The 25,624-nt window shown below is 40.3% G+C and overlaps 1 protein-coding gene across 1 annotated transcript in view; it reads left to right on the top strand.

Moving 5' to 3' along the window:
- The window catches only part of LOC119734092 (major facilitator superfamily domain-containing protein 6-A-like), a 30,216-nt gene that overhangs the window by 1,495 nt on the left and 3,097 nt on the right, over nt 1–25,624 (top strand). The window contains exons 2-6 of the mRNA XM_038207460.1: nt 1,771–1,848; nt 3,856–4,002; nt 10,208–11,758; nt 12,880–13,080; nt 25,290–25,474. Of these exons, the coding sequence (XP_038063388.1) occupies nt 3,921–4,002; nt 10,208–11,758; nt 12,880–13,080; nt 25,290–25,474 (2,019 nt within the window). The 5' untranslated portion in view covers nt 1,771–1,848; nt 3,856–3,920. The remainder of the gene's footprint in view (nt 1–1,770; nt 1,849–3,855; nt 4,003–10,207; nt 11,759–12,879; nt 13,081–25,289; nt 25,475–25,624) is intronic.

The raw sequence follows: 25,624 nt of genomic DNA, 5'->3' as shown, positions 1-25,624 counted from the left end.
TAAAAAGCCTGGATGGCAACAAATGGATGAGAAAGGGTTTTTTGTTTACTCAGCCTAATCATGAGGAAATAGTGTTCTCAATGTATGTGAAATAATAAAAGCTCTTTATGTCATCGAGAGAATTCAAGGAAAGATTTCCATATATATACGAAGTTATTTCAACACCCTGTGTACAAACCCTATGAGATTGGACTGAAAAATTTTAAGTGTTTTCTAAGAAAATGCTTGTATTTTCTCACTGCTCAAATTGACTTTGATGACATGAAATTACTATCTGGGGGCGTGTTAGTCAATACAGAGGAAAACTAGTGAACTTCGTATATGGAAATCTTTCCGAATTCAAAAACTGTTGCAAAATTTCTTTGTTGATGACGTTAGAAAATCTGAAAGAGTTCCATACCTAGACGTCACTTGACACCCTGTGCACAAACCCTACGAGACTGTTCTGAAAAATTCCACGTGTTTTCTTAGTAAATGTGATGCGATCACGCTACATGAGTCGGGAACTTTCATTTGGAGATACAGGCCAAAATAGGGCCACTTCATCACATCACTTCATCCCATCTCTTGGTGTTCAGACCTCCATAAATCACCAATTTTAAATTTTGATTTTTGTCAAGTGTGCTTTTCAAAAATTCTACTTGGTATCTATTATGAAAGACCAGTCATCAGTTGGTGTCAAGCAAACAAGAGAAAACAAACCAACCATGGCATGGTCCATTTATTGGACTTTGACTAAAAATACCCATTTGTAAATCAACCACACGTAACAATTGTGAACAATCAGCCATAGGTGAACAATTGTTACGTGTCAAAGTCCAATAAATGGACAATGCCATGGTTGGTTTGTTTCTGTCCCTAGTGGATTGATCTATAGTATGATCCAATTTTTTTGGTAGATAACAACCAAGACACATATCATTCTTACCATGCATAATAAGAACATTTATGCATTCAGGTTTGCTTGAATTTGTAAAAAAAAAAGGAGAGTGGAGCATTTTTGTTGGGACACCCTGTATACAAGACATTTGTCTTTTGAATATGCCTCCATTACTGCCCCCTTTTTTCAGTTGTCTGTCACATAATTATTCACCTTGTATTTTTTCAAACATAGTTCGTATATTGACCTTCTGTATACAATGTAGTTACTTGAACGCTCTTTGCAACATGGAAATAAATGTTAAAGGGAATGTACATCATTGGCTTTTGCTGTAATTTTCAGAAATGAACTATTTGGGAGGTTAGTATAATAGATCAAATATTGTTGCACTGACATGTTGACGTTTTGTGTTCGAAAATGCTGGAAAAACCAAGAAAAACAAAAATATTCAAGTAGTCTGGTTCCCTGACTCCGCTAAAGATGAAATGGATCAAAAATACCGGAAAATTGTAAGGTAAGGGAACCAGTCTAGCTGGCCTGCACCCGTTCATGAACATGGAACCAGTAGCTAGCAAAACAAAATTTAGACTAAAAAAAATGGTAAATTTGGAGCAGTAATTGAAAAATAGTTACGTTTTTCCAACGGTGGTCGGCCGACCAGCGTTGGAAATGTATACAAATATACCATTTTCTTGAAAATGGCTTCACACCAGGTGCCATAATCTTACAGGATGCTTAAGCATGTCATTTACCAACATCCTAGTAAGGTATTTCGTAACAACTTGGTAGTTTTATTTTTCGATGTTTGCAAATGCTGTATATTCCCTTTAACATGAATTGAATTGAATTCATAAATTTGAATGCCAGTTGTAATACTGTGTCTTTTTCAGAATTTCTTGTTCACCAATCCTGCAGTATGGGAACGCATCAAAAATGACGAAAGCTAAATTATGGGATATGCATTCAAGGTGAGTACTACATTGTAGTTACTTATTTGTATAGACCTGTGGTGTCTTTGATATTATACTGGTATACCTACCGCTGGGCATTTGTAAATGACGCTTTTAGCAATCTCTTCATTAGGGCAACGGGCTGTGCTAAACGGCTGCACCCTACTGTGTCGAATTCTGCGCCCGCTGAGAAATTCCTTAATTGAAAGAATTAACTACTTGTAGTTGAAAAATCAGCGACCTGCGCATAAAATGTGTATACAGCCAAAACTTCAGTCCTCTGCTGCTGTCAGTGTCATTGACCTGTGAGAGACTAGTTTTTAACTTTGTTATAAACTTCGATTTGATTTCTTTGCTTGAAGAGCAGTTTTGTGAACAATTTGAGTGACTCTGCTTTAGTACCAAATGAGAGGTTTTCCGCAAATAGTTAAGAGTTTGAAGTCCTTACACCAAGTTGGAGCTATGTGTATACATGTACAATGTACACACATCAAATACTCGTACTCTCAGAAATATATTGTACTTTAAGTATAGGTAGTGGTCTAGTGGATAACATTTGCAGAAAATGTGTTTTTGCCGATTCAGGGAACACGACAATAAATCTGAAGCAGTTTGTTAAAGGTAGAGTATAGATCATTTGTCGTTTGTGCACTTGTTTGTTTGATGTAACAAAAGTGCTCAGAATCTAAGGAAGGGTGCTTAACAACCAACCTGATGAAGTTTTAGCTCTGTGAATGCTGTATATTTTTAGAAAACAGTATTCTAGGATCTTAATTTCAATTCAAAAATTGTGTTTTGAGTTGTGCCCGAAATCATGCGTCATGCTCTTTCGGCCAATTGCAGTTGTGCGATATCACGCACTGAACCGATAAATTATAGCAACCGGGCGCGCGTGTGCGACGTGTCAACGCTTGCACCCATTCACAGCTTCACCAAATTTAAAACTAACTACATGTACATGTACTAACGGAAATTCAATATTATGCATCTTTAGACGCACTTTTGGAAATGACAGGTAACAGGTTCTTTTATTGTTTTCTTCAAGTTCAAAATGACAGCATGCCAGAAATAATAATTTCACAGGGAGTTTAGTGCCATTACTACACGTATCTTTAAACCAAGTAAGCTTGTCAACAACAATTTTGTCAGTTACTTTTTTGAATAGCTGCAAATGATATACTCTACATTTAAAAAACTAACCTGTCGAATTTTCTGTTCAATAGATATATTATGTATACTTTTTGAGAAAATGTTAAACATTTTTTTTTGATGCAATTTGTCAGTTTTCACAGAGAATGCAATGGTTTGGTTGTAACCATCGCAATTAAAAAGATGGTACATGTAACTCCTCATGTCTCCAAAATGACAGCCCACTAGGTGAAATGATTTTACAGGATGCATTGGGGCCTATCCTATTATTTCAAGAAGGATCAATATTTCATAACATTTTGACAGTTTTATTTGTGAATGTTTGCATATACATGTATGACGTCCATTTAATACCTTGTCATGAATAGAAATCCTGATATAAAATATTTATACAATATACAAACTTTGCAGAATTAACCTTGATTTTGTAAAATTATTTTGCCACATGTATGCTGTGTTTGCCAAATCCGTTTTCTAGTTAAACTTAAAAATGTTTGATGATCTGTGATGAGATTAAGCTAATTAAGTCGTTTGTCGACCCTGGTCATTTTTTATCGCTTTTTACAGATTTGAAAAGAGCACAATCTCAGCATTACTGCTGTGAAAACTGCATGCTGATAGCATCTTTAGTTCAAAAAGTCAGAACACCAAGAAATGTGATGAAGTGATGTGATGAAGTGGCCCTATTTTGGCCTGACTCTACAAATTAATATTCCTGACAAACGACTCATTTAGCCTGATCCCATCACATATAGAGGCATTGAGTGGCAAAAACAGCGGCACTTGAGGCCAGCTATAAGATGTGATATCTGCATTTTTAATGAGGCATTCGATATCCATACTTCCTTGCTCTTGAATTCTTTCTTCATCACCTAGAACCCATGCGGTAGGATGAGTCAAGCAGGCATTTGCATCTCATTACCCGTCGCGTGTCATTCGGGATGCATGCAGCCATGAAGCTGGATATGCGTGTCAACCGCGTGCTGCTGCCGTTTAAGGCCGTTTACTTCTTCTTCCTGGCAGGTTGGTCTTAAAACTCCTTTTGTTTTGATTCTTGATTATCTTGATGTGTTGGATGATCCATAATTTATTGATGGTTTGTTGATAAACTGTACCGTAGGCCATAAGCCTCAGTCCAAAATTTTGGCCTCCAGTATCAAATGAGGGGAATAATCATCATAGCGATTTTTGGCAAGGTATACACCTCCAGAGTTGGAAAATATGTGATAGCATTGCAGCGGTGGCAGCTTTTTGGGTGTTATCACCCTTTTTTTCAAAATGCCCATTAAAATGTTTGTTACCACTCTAGGGGCAGTATACCTTGCGCATGCGCACTATAATCATTTATGCCCTGATTTGATACTGACCAAACCCCCAGGCTGATGGCCAACCTAGCTTGATTGATTGAACTATTTATTCAGGGTTCCCAGATCTGCAAATCAGGAAAAACCTTGAAAATGAGTGTCTATTTTTCCAGTCAGGGAAAAATCAGGGTATTTCTGGGGGAAACAACACACTAAATATCAGGGAAACTCAGGGAATTGAGAATGACCCAGAAGCAAAAGGTTTTCGCCAGTTTGGCTTGTGTGCATCTTGTGCCATGTGTCCATGTTGTGTCCATGGACCTTATAGTATACATAGCGGCCATCTTAGAGACAGGTATGTTTAATTCAGTAACAATTTCTCGAGGAAATATCAGGGGAAAATCAGGGAATTCAAAGTTGTTTTCGTAAAGTGCTGTGAACCCTGTTATTGGCCGATTATATTTTTGATGAAATGCTGATTGATTGATTTATATTTGTGTGTGTGTGAATTTATTGATTGATTGATCATCGAAATGGTGATTTGTTCCTTGTTGGAAGTTTTGATTGATCCATTATTGATTGTGGATTGATTGAATGAGCAACTCGATTCGTTGATAAATCATTTTTGTGGATGGATTCATTGATTTATATCTTCCTTAAAAATCTTCCTTATGATGTGTAAAGCTGTGTATGTAAGTTTGGCTAAATCAAACTTTGATTGAAATCGCAATTGCGTGGTTTCGCTTGATAAAGCATAGATACGTGTCCATGTTCATATATTGTTCGGGGTGTCTCTAAGTAATATGTTTGATTTGGTTGTGTTTACTTTTGTTCCTTTTCAGTGTTTTTTTTTTTAAAGTTCTTGAATGAAACAAACCCTATTTACTCTTCTAGTCTCTTGGTTTTTATGACCCTTTTTCAGGTAGGTCACCACTTCGGCAGATACATTTATCTTATCTTGTCTCACTTTACAACAAGCTAAACAACAAAGAACTGGCTACCTTCATTTTTCCTCACCTTATCATTAAATGGTTGGTCATCTTGTGTTGTCTCACTTTACAACAAGCCAAACAACAAAGAAATGGTTACCTTCACTCTTGCCCCCCTTATCATTAAATGGTTGGTCATCTTGTGTTGTCTCACTTTACAACAAGCCAAACAACAAAGAACTGGCTACCTTCGTTTTTACTCACCTTATCATTAAATGGCTGGTCATCTTGTGTTGTCTCACTTTACAACAAGCCAAACAACAAAGAACTGGCTACCTTCATTTTTGTCCCCCTTAATATTAAATGGTTGGTCATCTTGTGTTGTCTCACTTTACAAGCCAAACAACAAAGAACTGGCTACCTTCACTTTTGCCCGCCTTATCATTAAATGGTTTACACGCCTTTATCAAGTCTACTTAATAGCTTAGAGGTTTTGTCAACCTGACTGGGGTCATCTACACGACCTTCTAACTAACTGCTGCTGTGCTGTAAAAAAATACATACACCCTGTAGTGGGTATATTGTATTCATTTTAAATTTCACATTTTTTAAAATGAATCTGATGCGAAATTGCCTTTTTCCATCCAATCCACATTTTGACGATTCACCATTGCTTTCTCAACATGCTCAAGTAGGAGTGAAATTTGTCAGGATTTTTCTTAATTTTGTGAATTTTTTTCCCCAGGATTTTTCCCAATTTCTGGATTTTTTTTCCAGGATTTGTCCAGATTTCAGGATATTTTGTAAGGGTTTTTTCTGATCTCACGATTTTCAGAAGAATTCATTTTTGAAATCCGATATTCCTGAGGTTTCCCCGCAAAAGGTGTTTCTAGTACGTACAAAAGTTTATATCGAGCAAAAGAAATTGGTATTTTAAGAGGTGCCTTTAGGCAAACACAGGGTGCGTCAAAAAAAAGGAAACCCAAATGGCGCCCCCGAATTCGTTTTTAAGAAGTTCTGCATGTAGCGCATTCAAGATCTAGGATGTAGAAGCTCAATTAATAAGCTTTATTTTAGTAAAAGAATCATTCATATGGCTCATGTACTTTTCAAGTTATGAACTGTTAAACACAAACACAATTTTATAATTTTGTCCACATATCACAATAAAGGTAAATGATACATTATTTCAGCAAAACGAAAAACAATTCACATATAAAAAAAATTCGGAACACTCTCATAAGTACCGGTACCCATGTTTGTTTATGGTGTAAATCAAGGATTTTCTATTGGTCCTCTTCCCTTTTCCTTTGTTTATACCTTAATTTTTTGGCAACAGCTCTCATTGGTTTTGTACACGTTTTCTATTAAATCAAGGTCGTCATCGATTTGGTTCCTGTCCTCAATTCACGGATGATGTTGCACGTGTGTGTCCACAATCTACACCATAAACAAACGCATGATAACTGGCACTTATCATAACCTTCATTTAATCACCTCCGCTCGTACCCCTCGCCCTGCAAACAGGACGCTGGGATACTCTGATGAATTCACACTCTAATTGGCTGGATTTTGCATGACCTGTGACCTGCGCGTCATCAAGGTCATGACTCTGCAAGGTTTGAAATGGCCGTTGAGACTGATTCATTACTCTTTTATTCTAGTTTAAGAGATTTTTTTTCTCGTTGAAAAGCGTAATAATGTAGGAAATTCTGTAAAACTTATCTGTGTTGAGAAATCATATCCGGTATGGAATGTGCGCATTTCTATAGGAAGTTTTCGGATAGCATTTGCACGCATGGACTAAAACAGCTTCAGCCAGATGCTTTATACATAGGTCATAGGCCACTTCTTTCACAAGATTCTGTGAAGCTCATCAGAGTATCCCAGCGTCCTGTTTGCAGGGCAGGGGGGGGGGGGGGGAGGGTTTGAGTGAATTAATCACCTTCAGCTTCCAATGAAAGAAACCACATCTTTTATAAAGTGAAGAGTTAATAGTCTTGCCCTGCCTTCTACTTGGCTACCAGGAGAATATGTGATTATTCTGATATCGTTTTCATGATACAACATGGTTTCATTTTGCTGAAGTGTCTTGTACCTTTAATGTGATTAAAATCGCAAAACTGTGTACGTGTTCAAAATTCCATAACTCGAAAAATAGATGAGCGATTTGAATGATTCTTGTACTAAAAGAAAGCTTATTGATTGGGCTTTCACATCCTAGATCTGGGAAGCGCTACATTAGAACTTCTTTACAAAAAGGGGTGCCATTTAGGTGTTGTTTTTTTTACTTACCCTGTACAAACATGCACCATAGACCCTATGCTGCTCTCGGCTCTCTGCAAACCCTCCAACCCTCTACTGTTTTATAGGTGAAATAAAAACCAAAATATGTTTTTGGGAGGCTGCCTCATTTTTTTTTTTTTTTTTACCGAAAAAAGGATACATTTTCTACAGTGACATCATTTTGGCCTCTTTATCTGTTGCATCTATCCCATATAAAGCTGTTATTGCATTTACTGAGTCCAATGGCGGCCATTAATAAAACCAAAAAATTGGCAGCTATCTTGTTAAATAGCCTGGTCGGGCGGCCATTTTTGAGAAAAAGAAAGGGCCTCTCGCTTTTTTAAAGGCAGGACGCTAAACATGTTTTTTTTTCTTCAATATTTCACTTTACGTTGAATTTTGTGGATTTTCCATTTTTTCCCAATTTCCTTTACTTGCCAAGTCATCATTTTTGTTGACCTTCACACACAGACAATAAATATGCAGCATTGTCGGCAAGTCGATCAATAATGGGCCAGATATATAACATGTAAATATTCCACACTGTCCGCTCCTTATGTGTAAATTGCATTATCCTAGTCTCGCCTGCCGTGTTTGTATCAAACTGACTTTGTGTGTTCGTTGAGGCGAGATATGTACATTGCCAGTGAAGGCCATCACTGCGTGTTGTGTGTGTTAATTGCAATTTGCATATGTTGTTTTTTTGGTGGGTAGGAAAAGCTGCCCTGAAATTATTGGTGGGTAGGAAAAGCTGCCCTGAAATTATAGTTTAGGATTTTTTGATGAGTGTTTTGTGTTTGAATATTTACGACTGGATTTGTCTTTCAATACAGTTGAATTGTTTCACTGGTAGACAGACTGTCCCGGTATCGCTTGATCGGACAATCAAACGCATTCAGTCACGAATTTAGAATTTGTCTTGCGTGCGTGTAATTGATTAAAAGGATTGTTGCATATGTAGCTTCAGACGAAGGGAAAAAATCATTTGAAATTGACTTTTTTTCCGGATCTGAGGTAAATTGTGAACATGGTATAAAATAAGGTGAAATACTGTTGAATTGTTTCACTGGTAGACAGACTGTACCGGTATCGCTTGATCGGACAATCAAACGCATTCAGTCATGAATTTAGAATTTGTCTTGCGTGCATGTAATTGATTAATAGGATTGTTGCATAGCTTCAGACGAAAGGAAAAAATCATTTGAAATTGACTTTTTTTTTCCGGATCTGAGGTAAATTGTGAACATGGTATAAAATAAGGTACAATACTGTGCTGACATTTTTACAAGTAATATTTTTTACAAGAATATATATATTTTTTTTTTGTTTTTTTTTGGCATTTATCATTTTGAATTTTGCTGTTTCACATTCACTGTAATAAAAAAACCAGTCATATTTCACATAGTACCCTGTTTGCAATTGTTTCATCATATTTTATCATATTTATTATTCACAGCTTAAAAAGCTGCAACATTTTGTAAATTCATTTAAATCCAACATTAATTGAAATGCACATTTGACATAGGGCCTACTGTATTAAAAGAACATTTTACCGAAGCATTTTCCAGCAGCTGGCATTTGGCAAACATTTCATCTTGATTGTTTTTTTTTGGGGGGGGGGGGGACATTAACTGTCTGCCATGGTTTTGTTAATATTCACCAACATTGGTGGCAAACATTCGTTCCACCTGCGCCAATTTTGAAAACGATGGTAAGGCCAAAAAAAAAAATAAGTCGGTCTCTGGTCAGCGCGCGCGTCGATTTTAATCATGCGCGTCGATCTTTTTTTTTTCCAAAATGTTCCGCAGTAGCTCCAACAGCGCCCTCTATTTCTGCACCTCAATTTTTTTTACCAAAGAGCACCAGGAATGAGAAATTTCACCAAGGCAAATGATCGATAGCACCAAGGCAAATTATGGAGGACACCAATGTACATGTACATTGTACATGAGGACACCAAAAAAGCAAAATAGTACCCACCATTGTCTGTACAATCCAAGCTTGAAGAAAAAAAAAAAAAAAGCCGCGTGGCCGCGTCAATTCCCGAACTTTGGTCTGACCAGAGACCGACTATTTGTTTTTTTGGCCTAAACGTTGGCATTGTTTGTGTATTAAAGGGAAAATATAACATTTGCAAACATCAAAAAATGAAATATCGAATTATCATGAAATACCTTAATGGACTGTCGGGGAATGACAGTCTAAAGCATCCTGTAAAATTGTGACTCCTGGTGTGCTGACATTTTCAAGAAAAAGTGTATTTTTCCAACGCTGGTCGGCCGACCAGCGTTGGAGAAAACTGGCTTTTTTCAAAAACTGTTCTTAATTTTCATATATATTTAGTTATTCTGACTTTTCTTTGCAATTAATTACACACCTGTGAAGGGGTACAAGCCTGCTAGGCTGATTTTCTGACCTTACAATTCCCCAAAGTGTGTTAATTGCTCAGTTTCATCTTAAGTGGGGTCAGGGAACCCTAGGTTGTCCAGCATTCTTAGTTTGTCCAGCATCTACCATGTCTACAAGCCCAAATGTGAAAGAAGTCAGTTTAACAATATTTGCTATAACATGCTCATCCTCCAAATCCATTTATTTCTGAAATTTGAAGCAAAAGCAAATGTTGTACATTCCTTTTAAAGAGGAATGTACCCCGGATGAGATCAAACAGTTCCAAATTAACATTTGTTTTTTTAATTGACCATACTACAGGCATGTCTTGTCTGATTCCGTTCCTGCCCATCTACATGCACCAGCTGGGCCTGACCATCACCGAAACAGGCCTGATCCGAAGCCTGGAGCCCGCCATCAGCTTCATAGCCAGCCCCGTCTGGGGTAGCCTGGCCGACAAACGCAGCAAGCACAAACTCCTGTTGATCGTATCCCTCTTAGGCAGTAGTCTGCTTACGTTTGCCCTCATATTCGTTCCTTCCTCCGATACCCCGGATGCTCATGATGTGTCTGACAATTATACCACCAATCAGGAACTGTGCCCAAGTTGGAATTGGCTTTTAAACTGCAGTGAGCCTGAGTGGGCGGGGAGCTCACTTTGCAACCGTTCTGATTCGGGTAACCGCAGGACAGACGTCTGCTCAGAGGTTTGTGACACTGCAGCGAGCAATAGGGACCTTCCGATGCGTGTTGGGTCAGACGTTTATTTGAATTGTACATTATGCACCTCTTCTGAAATGGGAACAGCAATACCTCCAAGCAAACCCAACGCAACTGTGCAGAGCACTAGTATAACCTGGACTTACCAGCCACCGATGCACAGCAGTTTTCTCAGGGTGTTTTGCCTTCAACTTCAAGAAAATTCTTCAGACCTAAGCCGGAAAGTGAGCAAGTGTCCCAACAAAACAAGTGATGGAGATTCGCGGTGCGCATCATTCTCGCAAAACTCGTCCAGCAGCTTCCAGGAGTGCCTGCCGTGGCGACATTGCGCCTGTTCAAACTTGACTGCCACGGAGCCACGAGAGGTGTCGCCGCCGCCACACGCCAGCAACTTGTACATTTTCAGTTTGGTGATCGCTCTAATCCTGTCCAGCAAGATATTCGTGTGCAACGTCTTCCCACTACTGGATTCCACTTTGATGCTGACTCTGGGTACCAGACCGCAGGACTACGGCAAGCAGCGCCTGTGGGGCTCCGTTGGCTGGGGCGCCTTTGCAGTCATCAGCGGCGCCGCCATCGACGCGTTCAGTCGAGGCTCCCCGCGCACCAACTACGTCCCCGCCTTCTACCTGTTCATCGTCCTCCAAGCCGGCGCTTTTGTCAGCAGTTTTTTCTTCAACAGCCCGCCGCACGTGCCGAACAAGAAAATTCTGAGGAACCTTTGCGGTCTGCTCTTACAAGCCAACATCGTCACATTCCTTCTAGTGGTTACGGTCGCGGGAATGTCGTTCGGGATCACGGGGACCTACCTCTTTCTCTTCTTAGAAGAAATCCACAGTCCTCACATCCTAATGGGTCTGACTCTCACCGTCAACTGCGTCTCAGAAGTGCCCTTCTTGTTCTTCGCCGGCCGCATCATCAAGCGAATCACCTACATTGGTGTAGCATACTTGACATTGCTCTGCTACGCCATGCGATTTCTTGGATACTCTCTCCTGGGTAATGCGTGGTTAGTTCTTCCGTTTGAACTACTACATGGGTTTACCTACGGGGCTTTCTGGGCTGCTTGTACATCGTTTGCCAGCGCCAATGCTCCTACTGGAATGACCACCACCCTACAGGCAGTCATCTCTGCCTTCCATATGGGAGTAGGTGAGGCGTTATTTAATACTTGCACGTATACACAGGCAAGGCTTCTGACAAAAAGAAAGACTTGGTTTGCTAAGTTGAGCTGGACCCAAAAGTTTGACATTATTTTTACTAAGTTGCTCAGTCAGTCAGTCACCTTGTGAGTCAGTCAGCCAGGTCAGTCGGGTCAGTCAGGTCAGTCGGGTCAGTCGGGTCAGTCAGGTCAGTCAGGTCAGTCAGGTCAGTCAGTTCAGTCAGGTCAGTCAGGTCAGTCAGGCCAGTCAGGCCAGTCAGGTCAGTCAAGTAAGTCAGGTCAGTCATGTCAGTCGGGTCATTCAGGTCAGTCAGGTCATTCAGGCCAGTTAGGTCAGCCAGGTCAGCCAGGTCAGTCAGGTCAGTCAGGCCAGTCAGGTCAGTCAGGTCAGTCAGTTCAGTCAGGTCAGTCAGGTCAGTCAGGCCAGTCAGGTCAGTCGGGTCAGTCAGTTCAGTCAGGTCAGTCAGGTCAGTCAGGTCAGTCAGGTCAGTCGGGGTAGTCAGGTCAGTCAGTTCAGTCAGGTCAGTCAGGTCAGTCAGGTCAGTCAGGCCAGTCAGGTCAGTCGGGTCAGTCAGGTCAGTCAAGTAAGTCAGTTCAGTCAGGTCAGTGAGGTCAGTCAGGCCAGTCAGGCCAGTCAGTTCAGTCAGGTCAGTCAGGTCAGTCAGGCCAGTCAGGTCAGTCAAGTAAGTCAGTTCAGTCAGGTCAGTCAGGCCAGTCAGGTCAGTCAGGCCAGTCAGGTCAGTCAGGTCAGTCAAGTAAGTTAGGTCAGTCATGTCAGTCAGGTCATTCAGGTCAGTTAGGTCAGTCAGGTCAGTCAGGCCAGTCAGGTCAGCTAGGCCAGTCAGGTCAGCTAGGCCAGTCAGGTCAGTCAGGTCAGTAGGGCTGACATTTAACAACTGTTGACTGCTGTGATGTGGGATATGTCACTTTTAACACCCGAGGGGTGCATATATATTCGCCTCGGGGTGCTATGCGCCCCAAGGGGGTTAAAAACAACATATCCCACATCACAGCAGTCAACAATTTTTGTTGTTATATCGTGCCAGTGAGTCAAAAAGACAAAGGCTTGTAACTTACTTTGCAAGAAATAAATCACCACTTTATCCAACAGGCAGAGGTCTGGGTACAGCCCTGGGAGGTGTGGTCTATCAGGAATGGGGGAGTCGGACCCTGTTCAGGGTGTGCCTTTTCACGTGCCTGGGCACCGTGGTCGTCTACTTCCTACTGCGGCGGTTTCTGGTGGAGGGAGTGGAGGGCCCGCTGGCCATGTATCGCAAGTTCTCCTTGATTAGAGGGGAGCCGTCCAGTACAGGTGAGTTGGGAAGCCTCAAAAAGTTAAGAGTTGTAGTCAAGCCAATCCCAAGTCAATCACAAGTCAATCACAAGTCAATCACAAGACAATCACAAGTCAATCACAAGTCAATCACAAGACAATCACAAGTTAATCACATATGGGTGACAAGTCAATCATAAGTCAGTCCCAAGTCGGTCTCAAGTCAGTCGCAAAACAATCACAAATCAATCACAAGTCAATCACAAGACAATCACAAGTCAATCACAAGTCGGGGACAAGTCAGTCTTAAGTCGGTGACAAGTCAATCACAAGTCCTAACTCAATCACAAATCAGTGACAACTCGGTCCCAAGTCTGACATAAGTTGGTCACAAATCAAATCACAGATCAGTTGCAAGTCGACCACATGTCAGTCACAAGTCAATCACAATTCGATCACAAGTCAATCACAAGTCAGTCACTAGTCAGTCACAAGTCAATCGCAAGTCAATCACAATTCAATCACAAGTCAATCACAAGTCAATCCAAGACAATCACATGTCAATCACAAGTCACTGACAACTCAGACACAAGTTAGCCTCGAATCCAATCGCAAGCTATTCAAATTAACAGTTACAAAAGCATTCCTTCCTTGACATCCATCCCCTGTTACTTGTAACCTTAATTGAGATTTGACTTGTGATTGATGATTCGAATTTGACATCTGAGTCGTAACTCTCTAGGGGGTGTGCAAAATCGTATTGAAATTGGAGGATTCAGGACTGTTAGGGCTATTGATGGATAAACTTGACTACAACTAGGAGTCCAACATTTTATCTTATTGTTTTGTTTTTGTTCCTTTTGTAATGAAACCCTAGTTGTATTCAAGCTTTACATGTATCATACGTCAGTGTCCAATCCGAGTTCAGTCACAAGCTGGGCCATGAGTAACGGGCAACAAACAGCGACACTGGACTGCGTGTGTCACAGTTCATTTGAAAAGTTTATCACTTGCCATTGATATGGATAATTAACATTAACTTGATTGACTTGTGAGGGATTGACTTCAATGCTGAATAAAACCAAGGGTTCCTCAAAAGTGCACAGGTACCGGTACTGTAGCTCAGAACTTTGGAGGGACTTAAATATAGAATATTACCACGACATGTTTCAGTTTTAGAGGCAGAATCAGGCCTGCTAACATAATCCACATTTCAGCCCGGCCAGGATTTGAACCCGGATCGCCGAGTTGGAAGGCGGGTTGGAAGTGCTGCCACCGCTCCAACTCGACACCCTATCTTCCTGCATTGAAACAAAATATTGCACAAAATACTTCCCAGAAAATGCTAGTGTATTGTCAAAACATAAATTCCATACTTCCTTGTATCATATTACAAAGTAGAAAGTTATGGTACATTTTATAAGTGATGACTTTTCACAAACTAAGAAAACGTGTGAGGATTTTGCTGCAAAGGAAATAAGGAAAAGAGTTACTCAATGTGCTTCCAAAATGAATCCCGGAAAGCATTCACCTATTAATCCATTAAGCGTGCCATTTGTGGCACATCGCGGTGTCCAACTCCGCAAATTGGGCAACCTTCACAGCAATCAGGCCCAGAGGGACGTTTGGTAATCAAGCTTAGGACACACATTTCCTTTTTTCGTTCTTTGAGGATGAGGTTGGCCTAATCTTCATTCCCCCAGGGATGCCAGAGATACTGGCCCAGTAATGCGGGACGCTTCGGTGACCCTGGGGCTAAATGGGCCGTAATCAAGGCAGGAGGATTCCGATTTCAATTTTTTTCACGCCCTTGCCGGCAGCTAAGGGCACAGAGCCAAGTCTCTCTGTAATATAATCTTGGATGTAAGAGAACCTTGGAAGCAATTAAATTTTATCTTTATTTTTTTTTTCCAGTTGCATACTTGGGATTTAAAAAATGACAATTTTAAAAATACACCCTACATTGCGGTGATATAGGTACATGTTTCAGAGTACATTATTGTAAGCCTGACTTTGATTTTTTTTGGGGGGCTTTTCGGCATAGTTGCGGAAAAGCCTTTCTTTTTATGCTGGTTTTTTTTTTTCCTTTCTTCTTTTCGTCGCCTTAACCCCATAGACTTTGTACACGTCTTTTCTCACCACCACTTTTTGCATTGATCTTTGTCATACATCATTCAAAGTCAGCATAGGCATAGTCCTTATGGCATAGTTGTGTCCCGAAGAGTGACGTCATCATGGGTCACGTGATGTCACGTTAAAGATTAATAGCTTTAATCTTTGAAATTAGTATAAAATCAGCCGTGAGAGACCCGAACTTGACGTTTGGGGGAATTGATAGAATAATCCAGGATCTTCATTTTATCTCGTGTGAGTAAAATCACGTGACTTTTCCTTCCGATCCTAACCGGAAGTAATTCGACATGCATTATAATTTGAAATTGGAAAAAGATGTGAACTTGCTTGCAACGATGTTAGTGGCTAGGTTGTACTTTACAACAAAAATACCGGTGACGTCATAACATATTAGAGCGCCCTCTAGCGGCAGGTTTACACCATCTGCAAATGGTTGCTGACTATTCTGTGCAAAATATATGGGAGCCCAGAAAGGCCACATAAAGCTTATCCTCGATCGTAACCCCATCTAAAACATGTTAAAATTGTGTAACAGCAGGATTCCAGTCGTACCAGTGAGTTCGATGGTTTTGAGACATCATCCTAAATTGAAATTTTTTTTTTCATTTTGCCGACGGGCATGGCTATGGCGACGCGCGCGCATACCAGAAACCCGAGCCTTTTTTTTGGCCCAATAATGGTTTACTTCGTTTCGTATGAATAAAAAGGAGTAAATGCTTCAGATTTCAAATATGCACTTGTCATTTACAAGGCTGGGTTGGGGCAACCTTGAAATTATAAAGCACAATAATTCTGCGCAAAAATTACTGCATTTATTAATATTAATCGCGAAAAATTAATATTAACATTGAAGTTCATAAAGTTCAAATGATACCAAGTTTGTATGAATAAAACATGGCATTTGCTTTTACTACCAATTTTGAAGCATTTTACTCGCATCTGTATAAAAGCAAACACTTTTATTAAAAACCATTTGCTAAAATCTGAAAATAATTTCTTTTTACCTTTAAGCTTTTGCTACACTATGAGCGTTTACTTCGTTTCTTATCATGAATGAAAAGGAGTAAATGCTTCAGATTTCAAATATTTACTTGTCATATTTAAAGGCTGGGTTGGGGCTACCTTGAATATATAAAAGCCCATGATTCTGTGCAAAAATTACTGCATTTATTAATGTTAATCGCGAAAAATTAATATAAATAACAAGTACAAATTATACCATACGGTAGTTGGTATGAATAAAAACTTGCATTGGCATTACTCCTATCTGTATGAATAAAAATTAATCAAAGGCTTTTACTGAAAATCATTTGCTCTTGAGTAAACGGCCTGCACAATGTAAAGCTTTACACGTTTATAAGTTTGCAGAAAATAAAACTATTATAACCGAAACGGTAAGCGGCACCGGGGAGGGTCACGTACTAGAGGACAGATACCAAAAAAAGGGCGCCAAACGTGATGATGATATAAGCATGGTATGTGGCACATAGTGAGAGTTCATGTTTGTCTTAATAAGAAAGATATTTGGCCATGGGCCATCGCAGATTTGTCCTTTGAAAAAATATAAGTTACAATAACAAGCAATTTTTCAAAATTTTCAAAATGGCTTTGCTATTCTACCTGTATTTTTTTTCAAAGGACAAATCTGCAATGGCCCTAGAGCCACATATCTTTCTCATGACATACTCTGACTGTGTGCCAAATGCCATGCCTGTATCATCAAAGGCACAATCCCATCACCTATCTGCCGTACTATCACTATTAATGCAGTCACGCTCCAAGAGAGATTATGAATAGCAAGCTACCTACCCAACAAATAAAACATTGTTTGAAGTCATTCTTAATGATACCCGAATGGCAAATTACTAAGAACCAAGGAATTAACAGAGACAGGGAAAGTGTCACACTTTAGACCCTAAATTTATGGAACGACCCTTTTATAAAGTCCTGCCTTTTAAGGAACAATATATTCATAGTGACCGTTTTGGCTGATTTTCAGCTAACTTTGACAGATTTTGTGTTAAAAAATGAGTTTGACAGAAAATTTGACAGAATGGATTTTTTGGCAGATTTCTGGCAGAATTGTGCAAAAATGGTCATTTGACAGAAAAACAGCAAATTTGCAAAAAAAAAATGGTGTGTTGTTTACAAAAGCTTCAATCTTTTCAAACAAACCGTTGCAAAATAGGACAGGTTGCCTGGTCTAGGTGCTGAAGTTCACTGGGAACCACCGGATTTTGTCGTGACGCAACCGCGTTTTCCCTGCAATTTACGCAATTTCATGTTATCTTTATGTGGCTATAGATTCTTTATTATGTAATTTGAACATTAATTAAGGCAATATTACAACATCTGCATGTGATTTAAAGTGTTTATAGTGTATTTTGAGTCATTCTAGGGAATTTGGCAGATTTTTGATAAATCTGACAGATTTTTAAAGCGCATTTAGCAGAATTTAGTCATGACCTTATGGTCACCCTGAATATATTTTTACCATCTTCATATTTCAGTCTTCCGGAATGGGCAAAGACCATGATATAAGGAACATCTCAAAGAACATAAAGGGGTTCTGGGACTGCGCCATGCTACATGCATGATTGATGGTGTGTTTATTAGAAGTCGGCCTAGTGGATGACAAACCAGGCCCAACACGAATGTAAACAATTTGCTCTGAGGCTGACTGTGTACATTCACATGCACATACATTATGCACACATGTAATGCACCTTCACTCTGTGTATGGCGAGCTATTATATCGGCTCCAAGTTAAAGATACAGGCCATCATTTGTAATTTGTGCATTTTGTTCATTTGAAGCAACACAAGTGTTCAAAATCTAATGAAGGATACTGAACAACTAACCTGATGAAGTTTTACCGTTGGAAAGGCCTTCTTTCATTGATTACTTCAAACTGATAGCTTGCCAGAAAGATTAATTTCACAGGGAGTTCAGTCCACTTACTATCTTTCAACCAAGTATGCTTTGCAACAATTATACGCCAGTTACTTTTTCGGATGGCTGCAAATGATGGACTATAGCTTTAAAGGTATAAAGGACCTTTTTGCATTTTTTCATTCCTTTGCATCAACACAATTGCCAAAATTTTAGGCAGTGCTCACAACAGCTCAGTGGGTACTACGGTTTATGAAAAAAATGATGCAGTTTAACAAGTTGCAAATTTAAAGAGTGTTGGCCTTAAGCAGTTTCTCCTCGCGTACTCTTTAAATTTGCAAGTTGTCAAATTGCACAATTTTTCATAAACCATTGTCAATCTTGTACAATTTACAGTCTTTGGTAGCAAACTGGGTATGAAAATGTAGCTAACAACATTCCCCAAAGGTCTATACAAATGACGTCATCATAAGACGATCAGATTCAAAATTATAACCCCTCCAATGAGTGAGGATTTTCTTTTTTTTGCGGTGTTTTGTACATGAACGTGTGGAGTCTTACAGTGAACATCTGTGTACACCCATACTGAAATTTGTATCCTTGTGGAGACATTTCTTTTTTCTAGTGTAGTAAAATTTTCGGGTTTGAAAGTGTAGTTTAAAAATGCTCTTATTTTGACCAGAATTAATTTCCTTGGCTGAAATTCGGACTTAATATCCCTTTTCTGAAACTCTTCCATTTGCGACAGATCAACCCACCTAGGAAATTCCTAGTTTTTTTGAGTAAAAATCCATATATCTATTTCGTGAAAACCTTGTGGAGACGTATTCATCTATAGAAATTGCCTTGTGGAGACGTATACAATCTCTTGTTCCCTATTGTGTGCATGTCTCCAGAGGGCACGGTGTATCAGATCTCCACACATACAAAATACATGTAGCAGGGGCAAACAAGTTGTGGTACAAAATGTACATGTACCTACATGTAATGAGAATGTTATCAATTCAGGCCCTCTCAAATAGTAACCCTAACCCTCCATCCAAGATCCTTCACAATCCATCAAGAGATTTTACAGGATTTTGTAGGATTAAGGAAGATACAGTTAAGCCACTGTGGATTAATGCGCTGTGAAAGTTTCAATGCATGTATTAAGAATGAGCGATTGGTTTTCATGCTGAGTGGCGAGTTGGACGGATTTAGAAATGTTCCACAAAAATGCCTGGGGAGTTAAATGGTTAATCCTATAAAATGCCATCCGTTTTTCACTGCCGTGTCAGTGCGCAACTTCTATATGTCCCTCCAAGCTCTTAAAAGAAAATAACAAATCAAATTTTGAGTGAGCCATTTGGAGGATTTTTGCCTTTCATTGCCTTGGGCAGTACTAAACTAATATTTACCGCAAAACAGCTTGAGAGCCTTAATTGCAAAACGGTTTCGGTGACAGAAATTGGCCAACCAGGTGACAGCCTTTTTTGAGAAGCGGGATAGAGCGGAAGAAATTTCTGTATCACAATTGGACTTTTATAAGATGGACAATTGGACTTACTGCATACAGATGTGGCCGAATATTCTGATTGCTTACGTTCTTACGAAGTAAATGAAATATTTTGTTTAATTGTCGTAATTATTCCCAATTTGTTCTCGCCATTCCATGACAGTTCTGTTTGTGTGCTTCCAAAAATTGTGTTTACATAAATTATCATATTGTTTGGCTTAATTCTGATTAATGTCTGTATGTAATGTGTACAAATTTGAAGAATGATTTTTTTTAACTATACATTGAATCCACATAGTGGTACTTAGTTTTCATGTGGACCTTAAAGCAAGTTAGAAATAACAAACGATGAGTTTGCAGTATAAATGTTCTGGGACCAATACATGTAACTTCAGCACCTCAAGAATCCCTTAATTGATGACAAAAAGTGCTTAGTATTGAAACCAACGTGGGCACGTGTGGTGTAGCTGTAGAGCATGAGATTCAAGATCATGAGGTTGTTGGTTCGAGCCCCGCCGTGGCCATGCTTGTTGTGCCATTGAGTAAGGCGCTTAACCTCAATTACTCCTCTCAACCCACGTGTTAGGCTGGGGGAGGATCGCCACACCTCCTCCACAGCGAGTCTGTTACCTAATTCCCGGCATTGAATAATGCCGGGAATTAAGTAACAGACTCACTGTGGAGGAGGTGTGGCGATCCTCCCTCCCCACAGCAGCTTTTCATGGACTCGAGTCGGCACTCCGTTCCTGTGAACACAGGTTAGTCCTCTTTAACTTATTGAAACCAATGCGTAAAGACAAACATGACAAAATGGATAACATTTTTTGAAACCGGGAAAATCATTTGCTCATAATTCAATTACTGAGTGCCAGAATTCCAAAATAAATTACTATTTCAGCCCACACCTCATGATGAATTAATCCAATATGCTTGAGAAAAAAACACCACATGCCTAGCTCAACCAATTGACAGAACTACATGTATGCTTGAGCAATCATCCTGCTCGATACTGCCTTCACGTTTTACGGAGACTAACTGGACTTCCGTTAAAACCTGACAGAGTGTAAACACAATCCTTTTAAGAGCTTATGCAACAGCAGTGTTGCAGACAACCAGATAGTACTACACATTTTCAGACATCATCCGCTTGTTTGACTTGGACTTCAGATTCCTATCCAATTATCTAAATTACACGACGCACATTTTTCTGATCTTGTTAGGGTACGTGACTCATTTCTCAGGTCAGGTGAAATTATGGGATTTTTTTTTTTGGTAACGGGATTTGTTCAAACAGTAATGTTCCATTGACATGGAAAAGAAACACGTACTTGCAAGCATCAATGTTTATCAAACGATACCTGTACCTCACCAAAAATGGGAAGTGCAAAAGATAAATTTCGGACTACGTTGCAGAAACTATACTGTGTACAAAATGCGTCACTGATGCTACAACATCCCTATTTTTCAAAGGGAAAACTTCTCTGGTAACAATAATTGTGCAGTTTCAATTAATGCATATATTAACCCTAACTCCCTGGGCCTTTTTGCTAGGATGTAGCCTCAATCCTGCAAAATCCTACAATTAGCCTCATGGAAAAATAGCATATAGCCTCAATCCTGCAAATTCCTCCATTATTTCTTGAATATGGTCTGTGGAGGGGTGACGTACCACTGCCTGAATCCTGCAAAATCCTGCGGCAGTGACTGTCAATATGTTGAGCCTTGGCCAGTGACATCCTGGAGCAGTACCGAGGATTTCAAGCATAATCCAGGCATATATTTATGCATGGCTGAGCAAAAACAATACAAGGTCTGGCCCAAGACCTTGACAAAGTGCATCCTACGAAATTAGTAACGCACTTTTACCATGTAACATCAATCCTCCAAATTCCTCCACTTTGGCAAAGAGGATTTTGAAGGATTCAGGGCGGTTAGGGTTAAAGACGCATCCCCCGTGCTGTTTTCGAGTTTTCAAAAATAGATTAGTTTTTTTCAATCGCTTTTTTCCTAGCAACATAACATGTATTCACTTTGAATGAGACATTGAACAAACAAAAATTCACCAACGTTTTACTTATTGAATTATTTCTTCACAAAATTTGAATTATTGGTTGCCACAAAATAATTTCTCTCGCAGGGCGGGTTCATTTGTTCACAAAATGAAAGCCCTTATTCAGAGGTTTGCAGACGCCCAAAATCAGAATAAAGTGGGTTTTCTTGTTAAAACAAAATAAATTGAAAAATTTCTTTGAGGAAAAAATCCATTTTTGAAGAGCATAAGGCATCACTTTTAAAGTACATCATATACCATTGTAACACTGCCTATCCTGAAATAAAATGCTAATATTTCCAAATTGCTGTTGTCAAGTAATTCATTGAATCCGATTAAATTTTCATAATTCTTCCTCATTTATTCATATTCTTTCAAACAAAATCCTGTATTATTCTCTGTCCGTCATCTGGATTCCCCACACATCCTTTCGTTTTCATTAAAATTTTGAGTTTTCTCTCGATGGTCTGCATGCAGGAATGAAAGAAACCAAACCATTTTCACTTAAAAATATGGACATCTGACATTATAAAAAGGTCGGAGAAGATTCTGTTAGGAGTATACGTTCCAATAGTAATCCAATAGTCACTGACGCAGTAAGTGAAATCACTCGCAAGAGCTCTAAGCCTTTTACTACATGCACATGTACTCCCCTGGTAAACCAGCCTTTAAATCTGTGAGGCGCAATCCCGTGAATATATCCCTGCAAGGGTCCCTCGGATGCGAGCATGCAGACAAGCAGAATGCCTTACCGCTCAATGTTGGCTTGTGTAAGGGAAAAGACATTCAAGGCTTGGGCTTGTACGGCAAGCTTAATTGGCCCTGGCTTGCCTTGGGTTAAAAGAGAATCTACTTCTTTCCCCTTAAGACTAAGAGGTGGTGTGGTTTTACCCTGCGGTTGTCTCGCTATAGTCGGGACTTTCATTAGCAGATGAATATGTGAATTCCTTGACAATATATGAAGCTGGGTTGTTTGGTGTGATAAATTCAAGGTCCAAAGCGTGACATTTTTCCTGTTTCTGTTACCTTCACACTTAATTTTGCCTCTACACCTTGAATTCAAGTTTTCATTAGCATAAAAACCCAAAAAGTACCAAAATATCCTTTAAAATGGCAAAGCAACAATTCAAAATTTATCATATGGGACACAAAGGTGCATTTCAAGTACATTACACGGGCCCTTTAACCTCTGCTAGAGCAAGGAACAGATCTCTGTAACTTCATTCCCCAAAAGTTATTCTTGTACTTTATTCTAAATACTGTCTCACAGTTTACTTATAAAACACAACAAGTTCTGTAATTGTCAGTTCATTGTGATTGGAGGTTCACTGACTATGACAATAATTTAGTAAATTAGTAAGTTTGTGTTCATTAGTAAATTGTTTTTAAAAATCTGTTCAATAAGGTGTTACATGGTAATATGCGCCGTCTTGTTCACGGGGCAAAACGAACATGCGTTGATAGACGCAGGCACATTTTGGAATGACCGCATGATGACTTGGAAGCGCTAAAGTTTTCCATTGATGATGCGTACACAGCAACGCGTGTAAAATTTTTCCCGTCGGAAAGATGGCGCATATAACCGTGAAGCACCTTATTATCTTGCTTGTTATAAGCACACAACAGTAAATGCAGAGCAGTCATTAAATGACACACTTGGCTGCTCAGGAATAGAATTAGTCTATGAATAGACATTTTTTGGAGACGCTTTGTGTACCATACGCTGATGTCGAAATACGCATTTAATGGCCTATGTTAAGTCTGGCACTTAGACACATCTGCACTAAAAAAACAGAAACAGGATAGTGGTAGGTACCCGGTACGAGTCCCACCTGAACAAGTTTTGTGCAATTTTTCTCGCAAGCTCTCAGACAGTGAATGGGCTCTGTGCAATGCACTAGTACCCCCTCAACGCTTGCAAATGGAGAGTTGGGAGAGACTACTAGGAGGGAAATTTGAAGACGGATTGCCAAAGACCGCTGACGCACACGCGATGACGTTATGCTCGTGTAAACACCGGCAGTCATGGACTAGGGCAACAAAAAGATTAGGGCACTAACTAAGGGTCCACGATTGACCGAACAACCACGATTGAAAATCGTGTACAAAACCAATGAGAGCTGTTGCTGAAAAGTTAAGAGTACAAACAAAGGAATGAGGATTAGGGACAAAAGGGAGTCCACGATTGCCGGTGTTTACCCACGTGTGTGGGTTTGTGCACACTCGGAATAAAATTAGCCGTGTATACTTCGCGCCGTACCAGTGTATGCACGCGGTGTCCCCCGGTTGGAGCTTTCAAAAGTGGTACATGTATATATAAAAAGAAACGCCATCTACTCTGTGTGCACGGAGTCTATAGTTCCTTTTAAAAAAAAAATTGATGAAAGGGAAAAACTGAATTTTAAAATTTGCATCTCCCTGAAGCAAAATCCATTTCCTAGTCCTCTGAGATCCTTCCAGGAGCCACCAGGAGGTTTTGATGGCTTTTGTAGGATTGAGGAACATAGCTAGCACCTATTGACTATTACCTCACATGGGGCTCGATGCTCCCTGAAAAAAATGACCAATTGGATTCCTGGGCATTGGGAGAGTCAGGTTGGTGCAGTGGTCCTTTCCTCGCTTGTCCACCTCTATGGCCGGGGTCAAGCCCGCATGGACGAGACGGGGGGGGGGGGGGGGGGGGGGGGGGTTCACTTTGGGTGCTGCAGTTGTAGTAAATACTAAAGCACCCCCCCCCCCCTGCTCCCTGGCAAAAATGTGTTCCAGCACCCCCTGGCAAAAATGTGTTCCAGCACCCCCTGGCAAAAATGTGTTCCAGCACCCCCTGGCAAAAATGTGTTCCAGCACCCCCTGGCCAAAATGTGTTCCAGCACCCCCTGGCCAAAATGTGTTCCAGCACCCCCTGGCCAAAATGTGTTCCAGCACCCCCTGGCCAAAATGTGTTCCAGTACCCCCTGGCACAAATGTGTTCCATCACCCCCTGGCAAAAATGTGTTCCAGCACCCCCTGGCAAAAATGTGTTCCAGCACCCTCTGGCAAAAATGTGTTCCGGCACCCCCTGGCAAAAATGTGTTCTATCACCCCCTGGCAAAAATGTGTTCCAGCATCCCCTGGCGAAAATGTGTTCCAGCACCCCCTGGCAAAAATGTGTTCTATCACCCCCTGGCAAAAATGTGTTCTAGCACCCTCTGGCAAAAATGTGTTCCGGCACCCCCTGGCAAAAATGGGTTCCAGCACCCTCTGGCGAAAATGTGTTCCAGCACCCCCTGGCAAAAGTGGGTTCCAGCACCCCCTGGCAAAAATGTGTTCCAGCACCCCCTGGCAAAATGTGTTCCAGCACCCCCTGGCAAAAATGTGTTTCAGTGGGCTTGGCCAAAAATGGTGGCTGGGGCTCAATTCCTGCTCTGGTCCATGTGGATTAGGTTCTTATCCCCACCCTATTCTGTGGGCTTTCCCAGAACATTCCTTTGAGGTTTTCCTCCCACCTTCAAAACTGTAATATCTTCATTGTCTTCTCTCTGCAGGTTTCTTCCGGCCTGCGCACTGCCTAGGCTTTTGAGGAATCCTTGGTTTCATTACCAGAAACAAATACTAATGATTTGGGATTATTCCGTAATGTTTCTTGAATCTAAATGCCATGAAAATTCAAACACGACTCTTGAAATTTCTCCCCGACAGATGGTGCACGAAAGGACAGCTGTCTGTCTGAACTGGACAGCGACACGTGCAAGGCCATGGATGCCCAGCAGATGCAGCTCACCGTGACAACCATCGACCAATCTAAACCAGACAGTCCACCTGTCACCACGACGTACCACACCCACCGCCCGCTGTTGCACAAGATACCCATCCCCAACACACCGGTAAGTAGGATAGGATAGATCTGTATCTGAAAATGTGGCTCATTTTTTTTACAATCTCTACCGTTCATAGATGAAATTTGCCTCAGGGTGACGCAAATTCAATATTGGGTTTTGCCCTTCACCGATGTATTTCATGAACACTGTATACTC

The sequence above is a fragment of the Patiria miniata genome, unplaced genomic scaffold, assembly GCF_015706575.1.
Source record: "Patiria miniata isolate m_02_andy unplaced genomic scaffold, ASM1570657v1 HiC_scaffold_26, whole genome shotgun sequence".
Lineage (NCBI taxonomy): Eukaryota > Metazoa > Echinodermata > Asteroidea > Valvatida > Asterinidae > Patiria > Patiria miniata.
Note: the sequence above shows the minus strand (reverse complement) of the source record. Positions and strands in the feature narration are given on the sequence as shown.